Below are 17,297 nucleotides of genomic sequence, written 5' to 3'. Positions count from 1 at the left end.
ATCTTTAAAAAAAAAAATAGACATCCCCTTCAGTTTTTTACCCTTTTTAGGGGCTACAGCTTCCTAATTTAGAGTAAAACAAGTTTGGGGAGAAAAACTTCCTCATGGTCATTGACATTCTAAATTACTTTTAGTTAAGTTGGTCCACTTAGTTAGAAATGTACATGAGAAGGGAATGTATTTTTTATTTTTTATTTTATTTTTAGAGGGTAATGTAGTTTTTAAGCAGAAAAACCTGGCCAGGGTCTCAGAAGAAGGCCATTTGTATGACTGGAATCTCATTTCTTATTTGTTCTCTAGAGCCAAAAGAAAAGTTCCTCAACAGCAGAGTTTCAATAGGAATAGCCTGGTCCCAAAGCAGTCAGACTGAAGGCCATCACAATTCCAACAGAACAGTAGATTCCTAAAAATGGAGTCAGACCAAAGGCCAAACAAGTACTCTCAGAAAGGACAAGACCTTAAAACAGGTCCCAAGTTTAAAGGGGGAAACTTACCCCCCAAAGACAGGGTCAGAAACCAGCAAGCCCGACTGACTCTGGGTCCCAGCACCTGCTCACTGCCCAGCCTTGCAGCTGTTGGGGGTCCCACTTCTGGTCACCAAATACTGTTAACCTGAGAAATAAAACTGCCACTGATTTCACCAGCAGTAGTGGGCTTTTCTTCCCGAATAGCAGAGAATTGTAATTCAGGACAAGCAAGTTAGGCAAAACCGTAGGAAGTTCACAGAACAAGGACTGCTGGGAGGTTAAAAGCAAGAAGCCCCTTGCAGTAAACTGAGTATAGTGGCCTCTCATTGGCTGACTTTAAGAGTATGTCATTGGCTGGGTTGTTGCTGGGGCATGAGGAAAACCTTTTTTGCTCCTGCTGGGGTCATGAGGTAGTGAAGTACTGTCAGGCTTGTAGGGTATAGTTCTTCCTGTTGGGTCCGAAATTCATGAGCAGGCGTAGGGCAGGAGAGCGCCCCCTGCTGGCCACGACTCCATTCTTTTTTTTTTTTTTTTTTTAAAGATTTTATTTATTTATTTGACAGAGAGAAATCACAAGTAGATGGAGAGGCAGGCAGAGAGAGAGAGGGAGGGAAGCAGGCTCCCTGCCGAGCAGAGAGCCCGATGCGGGACTCGATCCCAGGACCCTGAGATCATGACCTGAGCCGAAGGCAGCGGCTTAACCCACTGAGCCACCCAGGCGCCCCCACGACTCCATTCTAAGCAAAGTTTCCTTTTATTCTCATTGTATCAAAGTCTGGAGGAAATCAAAGGTTTATGTGAATTATTTCCCTTTTCTTAAAAAAAAAAAAAGATTATTCATTTTAGAGAGAGCAAGCGTGGGCTTGAATGAGAGGAGGGCAAAGGGAGAAAATCTTCAAGCGGATTCCCTTTTGAACCGGAAGCTAGCTGCAGGGGCTCCATCTCACAACCCTGAAATCATGACCTCAGGGGAAGCCCCGAGTTGGACACTTAACTGACGGAGCCACCCAGGAGCCCCATGTATGAATTAGTTCTTGAGAGAACAAGCTGGAGGCCAGGGTTCTGTTCACTGCACCTTTGTATTGGCAGTGACTTGTGGACATGGTTTGGCTTCTGTGGCCCTTTTCCTGGGGGCGTGTTCTGTTTTATTCTTTGTCCTGATTCTGATAATGGCTTCAGCTCTTGCCCTATGGAGGGCCTGTAGACGGCCCGTAACGTAGCGTCCTTGTTGGTTCCCAGTTCAAATACATGTGAGTCCTTTGCTCTTGACACCCCCAGGCCATACCCAGCCATGGGGGTGGGCTCTTCTAGATTTCACAGTGTGAGGGTTGGGGTGCAGCCTCTAGCTTTGCATGACTGACCCCCAAAGGCCGACAGGAGCACCTGGGACTGGGAGATGGGCACATCTGAGAATAATTGTTTTCTACAAATGTGTGTGGCTACCTGGTATGGAAAGGCATGACTTCCATCAATGCTGGTCTTGGCCTCCTTTTCACTTGCATGTGGGAGCCTCAACGTTGCCTCCTACAGAGGAGTTGGTTGTCTGTTCTTTTTTTTTTTTTTAATCTCCTCTACATTTAAGAACCAAGATAAAATTGCCAGATTTGGCTGTTTTTTACTGCACAAAATGACCGTTTGATTTGGTTCAACCTAATATGTGTAAACACACATATACATAGGGAGATACATTTTAAGGTAGTATTATATTGTTGATACTGTTCTTTAGAAACCATTGTTCAGGATCTCTCCTGAAGTTATATATATTCCACTTCTTGGGCATAATCTCTTTGAACTCAATCCCCAGTTGCCTTTTGTCCAGTCAGTTGTTTATGAGGGTTATTGTGGTTGGAATAAATGCCATAGAAGAGATTTAATCTTTTGTGTAATTGTCAAATATATATTCTCTTTCATTCTTTCTTTCTTGGCCACCAAATGCTAAGAAAACATTTTATTTTCAAAGCTTCTTTTTCTTTACATTTTATAAGAGTTCTTTCTGTATGAATGCCACTGAAACCATGTGGCCTGTGGCTAGAAGTGGTCTGCCTGGCTGTCTCTTACTCCTCACACCTTATTCTTCCATCCAGATAAGCTAGGATCAACCCAGTACACTACCTGCTTCTCAGCATAGTTATGTGGAACAGAAGAGATAATGTGAAGGCTCTGAGAATGGTTGTACGCTGAAGGAAGGCTTGTGTAGTAGTCGTATCAGTGGTCATAGTAATCACAAGAGAGTCCCTGAAAGCTTCTAGGTATACTTTATTAGCTAACTTTCTTCTCTCCTTTTATTTTTTTTAAGATTTATTTATTTATTTATTTGATAGACAGAGACAGGTAGACAGGTAGGCAGAGAGGCAGGCAGAGAGAGAGGGATGGGGAAGCAGGCTCCCTGCCGAGCAGAGAGCCCGATTTGGGGCTTGATCTCAGGACCCTGGGATCATGACCTGAACTGAAGGGAGAGGCTTTAACCCACTGAGCCACCCAGGCCCCCCTCTTCTCTCCTTTTAAAAAGATTTTATTTATTTATTTGCAAAAGTGTGCAGTGGAGGGGCAGTAGGGAGGGGCGGAGGGAAACCTAAGCAGACGCTGCACTGAGTCAGAGCCAACTTGGGGTTCAACCTCACGACCCTGAAATCACAACCTGAGCTGAAAACAAGAGTCAAACACTTAAACAACTATGCCACCCAGGTGCCCCAGCTAACTTTATTCTTGTAGGAAAAGCGCTAATGTAAGTATTTGCTTAGAAAGAATTCATGAATGACTGCCCTATTTGCCTGATCAATGAGGTCTTGTGATCACTGAGCTCTGAGTGGGAATGCTGAACTCTGAGGTTGGAGGACTGACCCTGGGGAGTTCTCAGTGCCTTGGTAAGTCTCCATGTTGAGGAAAATTTCACAGTCTGCTCACTTGGTTGCTGCCCAGGTTCCATGTTGAGAAAGGAGTATCCTGGGTGAGTGTGGCTGAGGTGTGAGCTTGACTTCTGTGGCTGGAGCACGCCTTAGAGCCAGGGCCCAGGATGGCACCCTTAATTCTCTCCTGAGGATCCCGGAGGGGGTGTCCCTGCAGAAAACAGCTGCCTACTCTGTGTGTATGTGTGTTCTCTTCCAGGCTGCTGACTTGGGACACCCACAAAGCCAGAAGCAAGTCGGAGCCTGCCAGACCACCTGTGCCATGGATTCTAAGGTCAGCTCTTGGGCTTCTCCTGGAGGAATGCTTTGGGAGGGGGAGTGAGTGTGGGAGCGAATGTGACCGGGGCCAGCTTGTTTGTCGTGTGTGTGCTGTCAGTGTGGACCCTGCTGACCCCTTCTCTGACAGTGCTGCGGGGAGAAGCCTCACATTCACAGCTTACTGGAGCACAGTAAAGAAGAAAGACCTTGCCTCCTCGTCCTCTTCCCTCTACCTTGTGCCTGGTTTCTCACAGGAAGGGCATGGCAACTTTCTGATTCAGGACCATTTGGAAGTTCTAGAGTTCTTGGAAGCAATCCTCCCAAGGTCATATTGGCCATTCTCCTGGCTTCAGCAGGATGGTACCTAAATGAGTTCTCTGTACTCTCCTTTTAACTAGCTGGATGAGAAAATCATGGCTTATCCAGTCAAAAGCTCTCTATTCATCTACTTCCTATATAGTTTTTCTGTTTCCCTTCTTTGCCAACTTCTGTAGAGGCCCCCAGCCCCAGAGGCTCCTCTGTGTCCATGCTGTGTGCAGCAGCCTTTGTCCTCACCCGCTATTGGGAGAGGTATCTGCAAAAAGTCCAAGGATGGTAAACTTGGTGGCCCACCGTTTCCGAATTCATAGCAACGCCTAGCCCCTGGCAGGTGCTCGAGGTGTAGTTGGATGCTCTCTTGAAGAGCGGAGACCGTGAGGCTTCTCAGCTGGGTATCCAGAGTGTCCAAGACATGGCAGGCTCAGCAGAGGTGGTAGCTGCTTGGCCAAAAGATTTCAGCAGCTCCTTTTGTCTGGATAAAGGTCTCTTTCGGTATCCAGAATTCCCTTCCGGTCGGCACCTTTCCTGTCCATTCTGGTCTTCTCCGTGTATGTATATATGTATAAGGTTTCCTTTAGTTTTGCTTGTAGGGCAGGTCTACTGCTGTACTGTGGTTGATCTTACTTATTTAATTTTTTGTAAGTAGGCCTCACAGGGCTTGAACCCTGAGATCAAGACCTTAGCTGAGATCAAGAGTCAGTCACCACGTGCCCCTATTTATTTCTTTCTTTTAAGTAAATCCTACGCCTAAGTGGGGCTCGAACTCAGGATGCTGAGATAAAGAGCTGCGTGCTCTACCTACTGAGTTAGCTGGGTGCCCCCATTCTTGTCCCTTTTAACTTGGCAACTGTTGTGTCCTTTCCTGTATTGTGGAGATGTCTGCCTTAGAACAGCATTGCTATGTCATGCTGTGTGGCTCTTGAACTTCCACGAGTGCTTTTGTCCACCTTGTCCATCTCTCCTGAAAACCTTCCAGTGGAGGAAGAGGGATAGAATTACTCCCAGTGTTTTCTCGTTTTCAAGGTGAGAAAACAAAGATGCACAAGTTGCCCAGTGTCCCATAGAGCTGGGGTTCACAGTGAAACCCTGAACAATTTCCTCTTACATTTCAGAGTTTGGCCCCCATCACAGTTTTCATCCTGTTGTAGATTTTTCTAACTTTTTTTCTTTGGAGGCTTTTCCAGTTTTTAAAAATTTGTGGCAGAATACATAGCATAAATTTTACCATTTTAACCTTTTTTAAGAACACAGTTCACCAGCATGAAGCACATTCATGTTGTGGTGACACCATCACCACCATCCACCTCCAGAACTTTTCACCTGTTCAGCTGAAACTCTGTCCCTTTTAAATAGTAACTCCCATCCTGCTGTTCCCGTTTGTGGCAGCTCCCTCCACTCTCTGTCTCTGAATCTGACTACTCTCGGTCCCTCAGAGAAGTGGAGTCAAGCAATATTTGTCCTATTGTGTGTCTGACTTACTGCACTGAACACCATGTCTTTGTGTTGGTTTTGGTTTTTTTTTTTTTTTTTTTTTTTTTTTTTAAATTGCTACGGTACCGTTCTTGCACATTTTAGCACTTTTTAAAAAATTTTTTTAAATTTTGAAAATATTTTATTTATTTATTTGTTTATTTGACAGAGAGGAGAGAGCACAAGCAGGGGGAGCAGCAGAGGGAGAGGGAGAAACAGGCTCTCTACTGAGCAGGGAGCCTGACATGGGGCTCGATCTCAGCACCCTGGGATCATGACCTGAGCCGAAGGTGGACACTCAACCAGGCGCCCCCATTTTAGCATTCTTTGATTTTTTTTCTTTATATTTAGAGAAACAAAATAAGTGCAGTTGGTTTAGGTTTTTGTTGTTGTTGTTGTTTTTAACTGTATGGTGCTGTTTTTGCCAGGTTTAGGCACCTGGATTGTTCTAGTTTGTTAAAACACATTGGATAGCTTTCCATTTTTTTTTCTCTACTCTGAAACTGATTTTATAGCATGAGATTTACTTTTACATATCTCCCTTTTTTTTTTTTTTAAAGATTTATTTATTTGAGAGCATGAGTGGAATGGGCAGAAGAGGGAGAGACTCTCAAGCAGACTCCCCACTGAGTGTGGAGCCCAACGTGGGGCTTCATCCCATGACCCTGAGGTTCATGATTTGAGACGGAACCAAAAGCCGGTTGCTTAATTGAGCCACCTCGGTGTCCCTTTATCATTTTTCTTAATATGCTTTTTCCTGTGATTTAGTAGGATAGATGGCTGTCAAATCATATGTCTTTCCAGACATCCATTTCAACTTTTATCACTGGAAGATCAGAAAGAGTCACAGATGGGCACCTGGGTAGCACAGTAAGTTGAGCGTCCAACTCAGCTCAGGTGGGGAGATCCAACCTCATGTCAGGCCCCAGGCTCAGTTTGGAGTCTGCTTGAGATTCTGTCTTCCTCTGGCCCTCCTGCTCATTTGTTCATTCATTCTCTCTTTCTCTCTCTTAAATGAATATGTAAATCTTTTTTTTTTAAGGTCCCAGTTTCAAACTTGATTTCTCACAAACTCTGTTTGTTTTTGGAATTAAATACTATTAGCTCTAAGCCCACCAGGTTTAGTATAGCCTGTTCTTGACTTGTGCCTATCTATCAGTATCTATCCAGCTGCTTTTCAGGGGGGACTGAGCATCCACAATCCAGCCCCAGCCCTCCTTTCTTCTCTCCAGGCCAAGACATCTCCTTCAGGTAGAAATGAAGGGTGTTCTTGAGTTTCTGAGCTGTCTTGTGCCTCCTGGCCTCAACATACCGAATTGTAAGAATCTGATATAGTAGAGCTTTTATATGATATTTCCCCCCTTTTAAGAAATAATTCTGGAGAAAGAAAGGCTGAATCACAATACACAAGCATCTTGTTTTTTGCATTTCATTTATTTAAAACAATCTGCCCTCTACAAACTGTCCTTAAAGTTTTTTGAAATTTTTTAATGAAAAATTTTCAGAACTTAGAAGACAAATAAATGTTACCAGCACCTTCATCTTCTTCTGCTGAGCTTCTCTTATAGCCAAGTATGTGCCTGTTACATTTTCCTGGGTGATCTCAGTATCCCCAGCCTTCTGGATGATTCCCTTGCTCATCCTAGGTCTTTGCTTGCTCCAAGCACAGCTGGCTGCTGGGGTAGAAGCACTCACCTTTGTTTGCCAAGAACACTGTCCCAGGACAGTCAGTACCCCAGAAACAACCCTCCTGGCTCCCAGAGAGCAGATGCTGAGCTGAGCTCCCACAGCAAGTGGTGCTGGCAAATGAGGGGCTGAGCCCCTTGTGTGAGAGCAGGAGCCATCCCCATACATCTATATTGTGGTGAAGGTCCATATCCTCCTGAAGCAAACCAAGCCTGCCCAAAGGGAGGCATTATCTGTGGTCATTACTGCCCAGGATTTATGGAAAATGGGCTGTCATACAATGCATCTTAGCCCACAAAGGAGACTGTGAAGAATAAAGAGCTTCTAACTGCTGGTTGCATAGCTGATCGGGTGGGCTGAAGGTGCTAAAATAGACATGGGAGTTAGCCAAAGCATGCAGGTGTAAGGATGGCATCCAGTTGATATTTGCTGACTTCCCTAAAACAGCCTTTGGACCTTCTTCCTCCAAAAGCAAGCTCACCCCAGGTCAGTGTTTTCAGGATGTCATGCAAATGTCTGCAGACTTAGAACTTTTTCTTTGGCACCTACGGGGGGCACTGCTTAAAGCAGGCACTGACTGCAGACTTGGCCTCTGCCCACTGTCTGTCGGGCCCACAGGGTCATTCGGACATCTTGGCCCAGTAAGCTATTTGAGGCCCAGCTGTCCCCAGAGCTCCTGCCAAGCTCAGCTGCAGGCAGGGCCTCTGGGCCTGGCCTGGGTTCCTACATGTCTCTCTGACTCCCTTTTTATCTTAGGTCAGCAATGGTTCAGGCCTCCAGGATGAGCGCATCACGAACTTGCTGGTGTTTGGCTTCCTCCAAAGTTACTCCGACTCTAATTTCCACAAAGAGTTGGAGGTCCTGGGCCGGGAACTGCCCGTGCCAGCTCACCTGCAGGAGGAGCAAGACGATGGGCTGCAGACAGACGGCAACCGCTGTGGCCACTTCCTGGCGAGTGAGGAGAGAGGTAGGCATCTGACTGCAGCCTCTGCCCCAGATCTGGGCTTGCTGTCTCCAGAAACCTGTAAAGAACCCAAGTTCTGGAAGGGAGCTTGGGGCTGTCTCCCACCTTGTGTCAGTCCATCATAGATGTTTGTGTCATATGGTGGCTTGATCTGGACCTGACGACGCCAGTGACACAGGCCTGATTGAGTTTCCACTTAGTTGATTTCCAGACTGCACCTCTCCTCACCCTCATCCCTGTGCTATCCCTTCCAAGTGCACTTTTTACCCTTCTCTGCCATTGGTGCAGCCTCCACAGATGGAGGCTATCCTGAGTTGAAGGCTGAGGGAGCAGGGCTGGGAAGCATGTTCAAAATCAGCCTCTCCTGGATTCTGAGCACATTAGAATTCCATGAGGAACATTTTCATAATGCGTAGTCCTTGGGCCCGACTCCAGCTGCCCGAACCAGTGTGCTCTAGGGTGGTAAGACTCCCAGGTGTCTATGAGGTATATGCCCTGGTGAGAATCACTGCCCTAAAAGCCTAAGGTGACTCGTGAAGACCTGGACCCAGGCCTCCCAACCTAGCAGAGAGCCGAGTCAAATCCTTCCTCCTGTGGCCCAGCAATCTCCCAGCATTGGATATTGCACTGCCCTCTGGTGGCCATGGGGCAGACCGACAGCTGATCCAGCCTTTGGACCTCCAGCTCTATCTTAACTTGGGTGGATGGAATATGGCCAGAGTTACCCACGAGCCAGGGTGTGCCAAAGACTTTCTGTGATTTAGAGCCCAGGCAAGTTTAGGGGTGGCCCTAGACTTAAGTTAGAGCAACTGGTCCTCTCTGTAAAGGCTTAGGGAGGGCATGGGGGCAGGAATGGCTTGGTTCTCAGAAGCTGCTGCAGGGGTAACTGCAACCAGAGGCTCCCGCCTGAGCTGTCCTTTGCTCTTCCGTACCATTCCTTGCCCTTAGACTGCAAAGCCTGGCTTCACTCAAAGGGCATTTGTAAAAGTGATTATGGGGCTGTATACCATCCCTCACCTCTGGTAGAAAACTGGCCTGTGGGTTAAGTACCTGACAAGATTTGGAAGCAAAAGGCAGAATAGAGGCTCTGTTTACCACAGTTCCATTGGTGAATTAATTTACTCAGCTGAATACTGATTGAATCTGCCAGGACTCCTGAAGTTTGCTGGAACAAAGCAGAAAGGCTCAGAGAGGTCAGTGAGGCCATGAGTGCAGCGGGAGCTCTGGGGAGTCAGGAGAGTCTGGTTGGCTGGAACTGCAGTTGAGCTGGCTTGTGGAGGAAGGGGTACATTTTGGTTCTTTGGAAACTGGTAAGAGGCGATGGTAACAGCATCAGCAGATACTTGCAGGCGGAAAGACTGTTGAAAGGTCGTGTGAATAGTTGGGTTTGGCTAGTGTGTTTGGAGGGAATAGTACAAGTTAAGGTCCAAGGTGTTTTGAGGCTGGGCTTCAGCTTGTCACTTCAGCAGCTGTGAGCCCATGAAGGAGTAGAGAAGTGACATCCTAGCCATGCTCCACGGGTCATGGTGAAGACCAGTGAGGGGCAGGTGAAATGCTGAGGGCACAGTGTCCCAACTAGTGCCCCCGACCCCCTCAGAGCCTCTTTCACTCTTGCACCTCCATGCCCAGCTTGCCACAGCATATCATGGAGAGTGGGCAAGGGCCTGGCAAGCAGCGAGAGGAGGCTTGGAGCTTGCCATCATGACCCAGGTGAGAGCTGGCAGAGAATCCATACCTGGGTGGGGGCGCTGGTGACAGTAGGGCGGACAGGGGTGTCTGTGCTCTGAGATAAGACGGGACACCTACTTGCATCACATGATGTGATAGCTGCAAGCACTGCAGAGGTTGAGATGTCAATCCTGGGTAAATAAGAAGCCAGAGTGAAGGTGCAGACACAGAAAAAAATAGATTTCATGGGGGAAATAACCACAACTGGCATTTATTGAGAACTTACTAGGAGCTTGGTACAGGATACGTTCATTGACTCATTAATTTGTGCATTTTATTGAGCACCTCCTGTGTGCCTTGCCTGTTTTCAGTGCTGTGTATTTCAGTAAACAAAACATTTAAGAATCAGAGCTCTTGGGGTGCCTGGGTGGCTCAGTGGGTTAAAGCTTCTGCCTTCGGCTCAAGTCATGATCCCAGAGTCCTGGGATCGAGCCCCGCATCGGGCTCTCTGCTCGGCGGGGAGCCTGCTTCCCTTCCTCTCTCTCTGCCTGCCTCTCTGCCTACCTGTCATCTCTGTCAAATAAATAAATAAAATCTTAAAAAAAAAACAACAACAAAAAAGAATAACTCTTAGGAAGCTTACCTTCTGACAAGGGACTCAGACCAAGAACATAGATAAATGGTGTAGTAGTGAGTGCTGAGGGAGGAAAAAGAGGGGAGAGGGCAGATGGCAGGGCAAGCAGGGTTGGTCTCAGACAGAGAGAAGGAGCTGCCCTTTCTGGCAGATGAGCGGCTGTAACTCGGGCTGGCAGCAGAGCCTCGGCCCTTATGGAGGCTGACACCTGTTATGTGATGGGGCAGAGAACTGGCAGCCAGGAAGGGTGCCATCAGATTCATGCCTCAGCCGCCCATGGTCACAGATGCCCTGGTGTCACTGTCCTTTTCACAAGCAAATGTTGACTCTGTGTGCAGGGAGGGACCTGCTTCTCCAATCTTTCTGCTCACTTAGACCCTTTCCTGGCCCCAGTACCCTGCCCCGGCTGCCCTCAGCTGCAGGTTTCAGGTCTTCACACTGCAGCTCTTCTAGAATAGACCACATGCTCAGCAAGCCCACTGCGGTGAGCTGTACGAATGGGCTCACTGTCTTCCAAAGCAGAATCCCTTTCTATTTCTGGTACGGGGTGGAGTGGGAGGGGTCAGACAGGGCCGTTGTCTGAATCCGCTGTGTCTCTGTGCCCCTGCCTGAACATTTAGATTCTCAGGGTCAAGAGGAAATCATTCAGGATATCGCCAGGCAGCTCGCCAAAATAGGGGACGATATGGATCGCAGCATCCACCCAGGACTGGTGAATAACCTGGCAACACAGTTCATGAATAGGAGACTGTCGGAAGAAGTAAGTGAGAAAATCCACCACTGCCTTTTCTGGGTTAGTCAGGAAGTATGAGAACTTTTTTCAGTGGTCAGGTTTTTTAAAATTTTAATTCCAGTGTAGTTAACGTCGACTTATATTAGTTTCAGGTATACAATATAGTGATTCGATAGTTCTATATATGACTCAGTGAACATCAAGATAAGGGTGCTCTTAATCTCCTTCACCTATTTCACCCATCCCCCACCCACCTCCCCTGGTAACCAGTGGTTTGTTCTCTATAGTAAGAATCTGTTTTTTAGTTTGTCTCTTTTCCCCCTTTGTTTGTTTTGTTTCTTCAATTCTACATATAAGCCAAATCATACTTGTTTGATTTATGGCTTCTACATATAAGCCATATCTTATTTGTTTTTCTTGACTGGGTTACTTCACAGCGTAATATTCTGTAGCTCCATCCATGTTTTTGCAAATGACAAGCATTCATTCTTTTTTATGGCTGAATAATATTCCATGGCATATATACCATATCTTTTTAAAAAAATTTTATTAACATATAATGTATTATTTGCTTCAGGAGTACAGGTCTGTGAATCATCGGTCTTACACAATTCATAGCACTCACCATAGCACATACCCTCCGCAATGTCCATCACTCAGCCACCCTATCCCTACTTTCCCACCCCCCAGCACCCCTCAGTTTGTCTCCTGAGATTGAGTCTCATGGTTTGTCTCCCTTCCCCATCACTTCTTGTCTTACTTTTTCTCTCCCTACCCCCACGATCTCCTGCCCTGCCTCTCAAATTCCTCATATCGGAGAGAACATATAATTGTCTTTTCTCTGGTTGACTTACTTTGCTTAGCATAATAACCCCTAGTTCCATCCACATCGTTGTACATGTCAAGATTTGGGGGTTTTTTGATGGCTACATAGTATTCCACTGTATATATATACCACATCTTCTTTATCCATTCATCTGTTGATGGATATCTAGGTTCTTTCCATAGTTTGGCTATTGTGGACATTGCTGCTATAAACTTTCGTGTACACGTGTCCCTTCGGATCTCTACATTTGTATTTTTAGGGTAAATACCCAGTAGTGCAATTGCTGGGCTGTAGGGTAGCTCTATTTTCAACTTTTTGAGGAACCTCCATCCTGTTTTCCAGAGTGGCTGCACCAGATTGCATTCCCACCAACAGCATAGGAGGGTTCCTCTTTCTCCGCATCCTCACCAATACCTGTTGTTTCCTTACTGGTTAATTTTAGCCATTCTGACTGGTGTGAGGTGGTATCTCACTGTATACCACATCTTCTTTATCCATTTATCAATTGATCGACACTTGGGCTGCTTCCATAATCTGGCTATTGTAGATAATGCTGCTATAAAAATCCCTTCGATTAGTGTTTTTGTATTCTTTGGGTAAGTGTCCAGTAGTGCAATTACTGGGGCACAGGGTAGCTCTATTTTTAATTTTTTGAGGAACCTCCATACATTATCCAGAGTGGCTGCACCAGTTTGCGTTCCCACCAGCTGTGCACAAGAGTTCCTTTTTTTCGGGACGCCTGGGTGGCTCAGTTGGTTAAGCAGCTGCATTCGGCTCAGGTCATGATCCCAGCGTCCTGGGATGGAGTCCCACATCGGGCTCCTTGCTCCTCAGGGAGCCTGCTTCTCCCTCTCCCTCTGACTCTGCCTTCCACTCTGTCTGCCTGTGCTCGCTCTCGCTCTCTCTCTGACAAATAAATAAATAAAGTCTTTAAAAAAAAAAATAAAAAAAAATAAAAGAGTTCCTTTTTCTCTGTATCTTCACCAACATCTGTTGTTTCCTTTGTTGCTGATTTTAGTCATTCTGGCAGGTGTGAGGTGATATCTCATTGTAGTTTTGATTTGCATTTCCCTGATGATAAGTGACGTTGAGCATCTTTTCTGTTGGCCATCTGTAGGTCTTCTTTGGAAAAATGTCTGTTTATGTCTTCTGCCCTTTTTGAATTGGATTCTTTGTTTTTTAGGGTTGTATAAGTTCTTTATATATTTTGGATAATAATCCTTTATCAGATATCTCATTTACAAATATCTTCTCCCATTCAGTAGGTTGTCTTTTAATGTTCAGTTGTTAATTAAACCATCGAGGTCTGTCCTCTCTCTCCTCTCAGACAGACCAGTGTCCAGTGAGGTGCCTCAATTCATGACTCCCTACAAAACAACTGGAAATAGAATCATAGCATGGTTAATTGTCTTTCAGAAGAATCAACTTACTTGACATTTAGGAAACTTGAACCTTAAGTCAGAGTCAAGCAGATTAACAAATCTAAGCAGATTAACAAAATGTATATGACTCTTCCACAAATAACTTATTCTTTGTTCAGTTTCAGAGAGTTGAATAACAATGTAAGTAGAGAATGTCAAGACACAAGAAAAGTGAATAAATAAATTATTTAGCCTGCTACTCTTAACTTGATGGTTATAATCAATACACATATACTAACAGAGCTTCCAACCCTTACTGGTACCTTATAAGGTACTCTGCCCTTCCTGAAGAAACATAGTGGGAGAGAGAACTGTCCCAAGGCTATTAAATATATGTCTATAGGAGTTCAGAGGAGAGAAGGGTTCCATCCTTTGACTACCAGATGAGAATGCAAATGCTCCTCACTACACAGAAATGTATTTGTCCTCCAAGTTTCAGTCAGCCAGGTCAGCCTCTACCTGCAAGCAGGTCTCCACTCCAGGGATCTCTCCTCTGGAGTTCTCCAGCAGCTGTCATAGACTTGGTAATGTGTTCTGCCTTAGGCCCTCTCCCACAGTGTTAACTGAACTTTGCATCTGAGTTGATGAACTTGAAGGTCCTTTGGGTCTAATGGTCTATGGACTGCCCCTGCCACCTAGGCTAGGTGAGAATGGCACATTTAGGCCCCTTCATCCCCTTCCCTGGAGCTAGGTCTGCACCAGTAAGATAGGTCTAAGACATCTTGGGTAGTTAACTAATTCTTGACTTCAAGTAAATGCCTTAGAGGCAGGGAAGGACTTGGGCTTCTTCAGTTCCATTGTCTAAATTTTACACACATGCCCCACAAAAATGGATTTGGTGAATGAGTGTCCAGCTGCGGGGAATGTGCCCAGTCTCCCTTTTTCATTGTCTCTCAAAATTAAATCATTTCTCATTCTCTTTTCCAACCTCCTCAGCTGCTTAATACGTTCCTTTCTGTGAAATGAAAGCACGCTTCCTTCTACTTAACATTGGAGGACTGTTTTCCTCTCATAGGCAGATATTAGTAAACTTGGTGCTGTGTGACCCTGTTTTCACCCCTGCAGGACAGAAGGCAGTGCCTCGCTGCTGCGCTGGAGCGGGTCATGCAGACTTACCCTACAGACATGGAAGATGAGAAGACCATGCTGATATTGGCCATGTTCTTGGCCAAAAAGGTGGCCGATCACACACCATCCTTGCTCCGTGAAGTCTTTCGCACAACAGTGAACTTTATTAACCAGAACCTGTTCACCTACGTGAGGAACTTAGTCAGAAATGTAAGAACCAATGATGTCAGCTCGTTGGCATTTCACTAAATCCTCTTGGTTTCTGCCTGTTCCCTTTAAGGTTTGGAAACCCAATAGAACTCTGCTACAGGACTTCTGTCATCCTTTCTCCCTCTGTTCTAGTGACCAAACCACAAGAAAGGCTTTGGGATCTTCTTGCTTAGGTAGAAAGGCTTGGTTTTGCTTCTGTGAGAAAGTTATATTGTAGAGGGTGGTAATGACCTTTTGAGCTCCATCAACGTTATTTTTAAGATGAGCTACTATCCGAACATACTTCATAGGTATACTATGCTATACTATTGCTCGAATCAGAATAGGATGGTGTAGGTGGGAGTGGAGCATGAAAGAAGGTGTATCCTCAGCTGAGCTGCTTCCATCTGCTCTCACCTTGTCACAAACATGAAGTATAATTTACTTTTTTTAAAAAAGATTTTATTTATTTGAGAGAGAGAGAGCACAAGCTGGGAGGGAGGGGCAGAGAGAGAAGCAGGCTCCCCGATGAGCAGGGAGCCTGAGGCTTGATCCCAGGACCCTGGGATTTTGACCTGAGCTACCAGGTGCCCATAATTTACATTACCAAACAGGATGCTGGGGAGAGACCAAAACAGTCAAAGGGGAGAAAAACTAAAATCTTCTCCATAAAACCTGTCCAAGATATTAAAAATAAGTTCTTTATGATGCTGCCCAAGAAGGGCCAATTCTTAAAGTTTGTTGCTTCACTTTAACTGGAAATTAAGTAGATGTATCTTACTGTAAATTTGAAAATAATAGCAAATGTTTGGGATTTTGTGTGTCAGAGATATAACCCAGGTATCTAACCCTGTTAATATTTACTGGTAAGTCTCAACACCTTTTTTGTATCTGCCATGGCCTTCATACACGCCAGCATTTTTCTAAGCTTTTTTTTTTTTCTTGAGAGAGAGACTGCACGCAAGTTGGGGGGAGGAGTGGAGGGAGAAGAAGACTAGTAAGTAGGCTCCATGCCCAGTGCAGAGCCTGATGCAGGGCTCAATCTCATGACCTGAGCCAAAATCAAGAGTTGGAACAATGGACTAAGCCACCCAGGTACCCCTATGCCAGCATTTTAAAACAGGAGAATGAATATAAATCTTCAATCAAGTATATTAAGTCAAGCTGAGTTATTAAGAAGAAGGTAAGCCTGAGAATATTCCTGGACAGCTTTCAACAACAACCATCTAAAGGGGGAAAAGTGAGCAAGATGTCATGGCAATCTTTATTAACAGCTTACTAAATACTGAAGGGATGAGGGGCCCCTGGGTGATTCAGTCAGTTAAGTGCCTGCCTTCAGCTCTGGTCATGATCCCGGGGTCCTGGGATAGAGCCCCACATCAGGCTTCCTGCTCAGCGGGGAGTCCTCTGCCCCTCCCCCAACTCGTTATCTCTCTCTCAAAAAAATAAATAAAATCATTAAAAAAAAGTACTGAGGGAATGAAACAGAATCTCCATTCCTCAGACCCACTAAGGTGCTTCTTGGTACTGTAAGTGACTCAACAGATGTGAAGATCTAGATCTCAGCACCTGGGAAGCCTGTTTCTGTGGTTGCTCCCATCTAGGAGGATACAGGGCTCAAAGGATGACAGGACTTCAGAGACTCCAGAGTGTGTACAAAACTTAGCTTCACTTCTGTTGATTGTGGCTCCAGAGTCCTTAAGAACTGAATCCTGGTTTGTGAATTAGACTGCTTAATTCCGGCTTTTTTTCCTTTCCTGCTGTAGGAGATGGACTGAGTGGACACCTCTGCCGAAGCAAGACTGGTTAAAACTTGATATGATGACAACAAAGCAGCTGCCTCTAGCCGAGATGGAGCTATAGCCACTTAAAGTTCTTAGAGAAGATACTCATGAGATAATAGCTATTTATTTCTATTTTAAAGATGTTTTACGCTTGTGATCCATTTAGACATCTTTACATTAACATACTTGAATGGAAATATTGCACATTGTTGAATGAGTTTCATACCATCTTCTAAACCACTACACATTGTGCATTTATCTCATTTCATTTGTACTGTTCTTCACTTGAAAATTAAATTTAAGAACAGATTGTAAGACAGAAAAAAACCACAATGTTTTTTTGTTGTTGTTAAAAAAAAAAAAAAAAAACTTTACTATTTGTTAAAGTGGAACCTTGCGGCATGGTCTTATAGCAGGCAAGATTGGGTTTGAGGAGAGCAAGGACTGGAGACGGATGCATATAGCCTCACGAATGAAAAATTCTTCTCAAAGTAGGGAACATTGTAATACTAAGGAAATAACAATCTTCCCATTTAAAAATCAACCACTGTTGTTACCGTGCATATGACCCTTTGGGGAAGCATATGGACAAGAGTAATTAGGTACGGAAAAATAACTTTCTTGTTACCAAAAACACTTTTCTGTTCCTTGAGAGTTTAATCAGAGGGGAAAATGAGGGGCACGGGGGTGGCTTAGTCGGTGAAGTGGATGCCTTTGGCTCAGGTCATGATCTTGGGGTCCTGGGATCAAGTCCTCCCTCTCCCTCTGTTCTCTCAAATAAATAAAATCTTAAAAAAAGAAAAGAAAATGACTGCACTGTTCAGCATTAAATGCATACCACACCAGGGCTGGGTTGCAACCTGGTTATTTACAATGTGTAGCAAATACTAAAAGCTGCGCAGTAT

General features: G+C 45.1%; 1 protein-coding gene across 2 annotated transcripts in view; it reads left to right on the top strand.

Moving 5' to 3' along the window:
• The window catches only part of BID (BH3 interacting domain death agonist), a 48,617-nt gene extending 31,681 nt beyond the window's left edge, over positions 1–16,936 (top strand). For both annotated transcript variants that reach the window (XM_004773769.3, XM_045071891.1), the window contains 5 exons: positions 3,573–3,647; positions 7,862–8,072; positions 10,992–11,131; positions 14,417–14,629; positions 16,375–16,936. In XM_004773769.3, the coding sequence (XP_004773826.2) occupies positions 3,636–3,647; positions 7,862–8,072; positions 10,992–11,131; positions 14,417–14,629; positions 16,375–16,386 (588 nt within the window). In that variant the 5' untranslated portion in view covers positions 3,573–3,635 and the 3' untranslated portion in view covers positions 16,387–16,936. The remainder of the gene's footprint in view (positions 1–3,572; positions 3,648–7,861; positions 8,073–10,991; positions 11,132–14,416; positions 14,630–16,374) is intronic.
• The last annotated feature ends 361 nt before the right edge of the window (positions 16,937–17,297 follow it).

The sequence above is a fragment of the Mustela putorius genome, unplaced genomic scaffold, assembly GCF_011764305.1.
Source record: "Mustela putorius furo isolate JIRA1106 unplaced genomic scaffold, ASM1176430v1.1 tig00003988_pilon_pilon_pilon, whole genome shotgun sequence".
NCBI classification, from domain to species: domain Eukaryota; kingdom Metazoa; phylum Chordata; class Mammalia; order Carnivora; family Mustelidae; genus Mustela; species Mustela putorius.
This window is presented reverse-complemented; position numbering and strand designations above follow the sequence as displayed.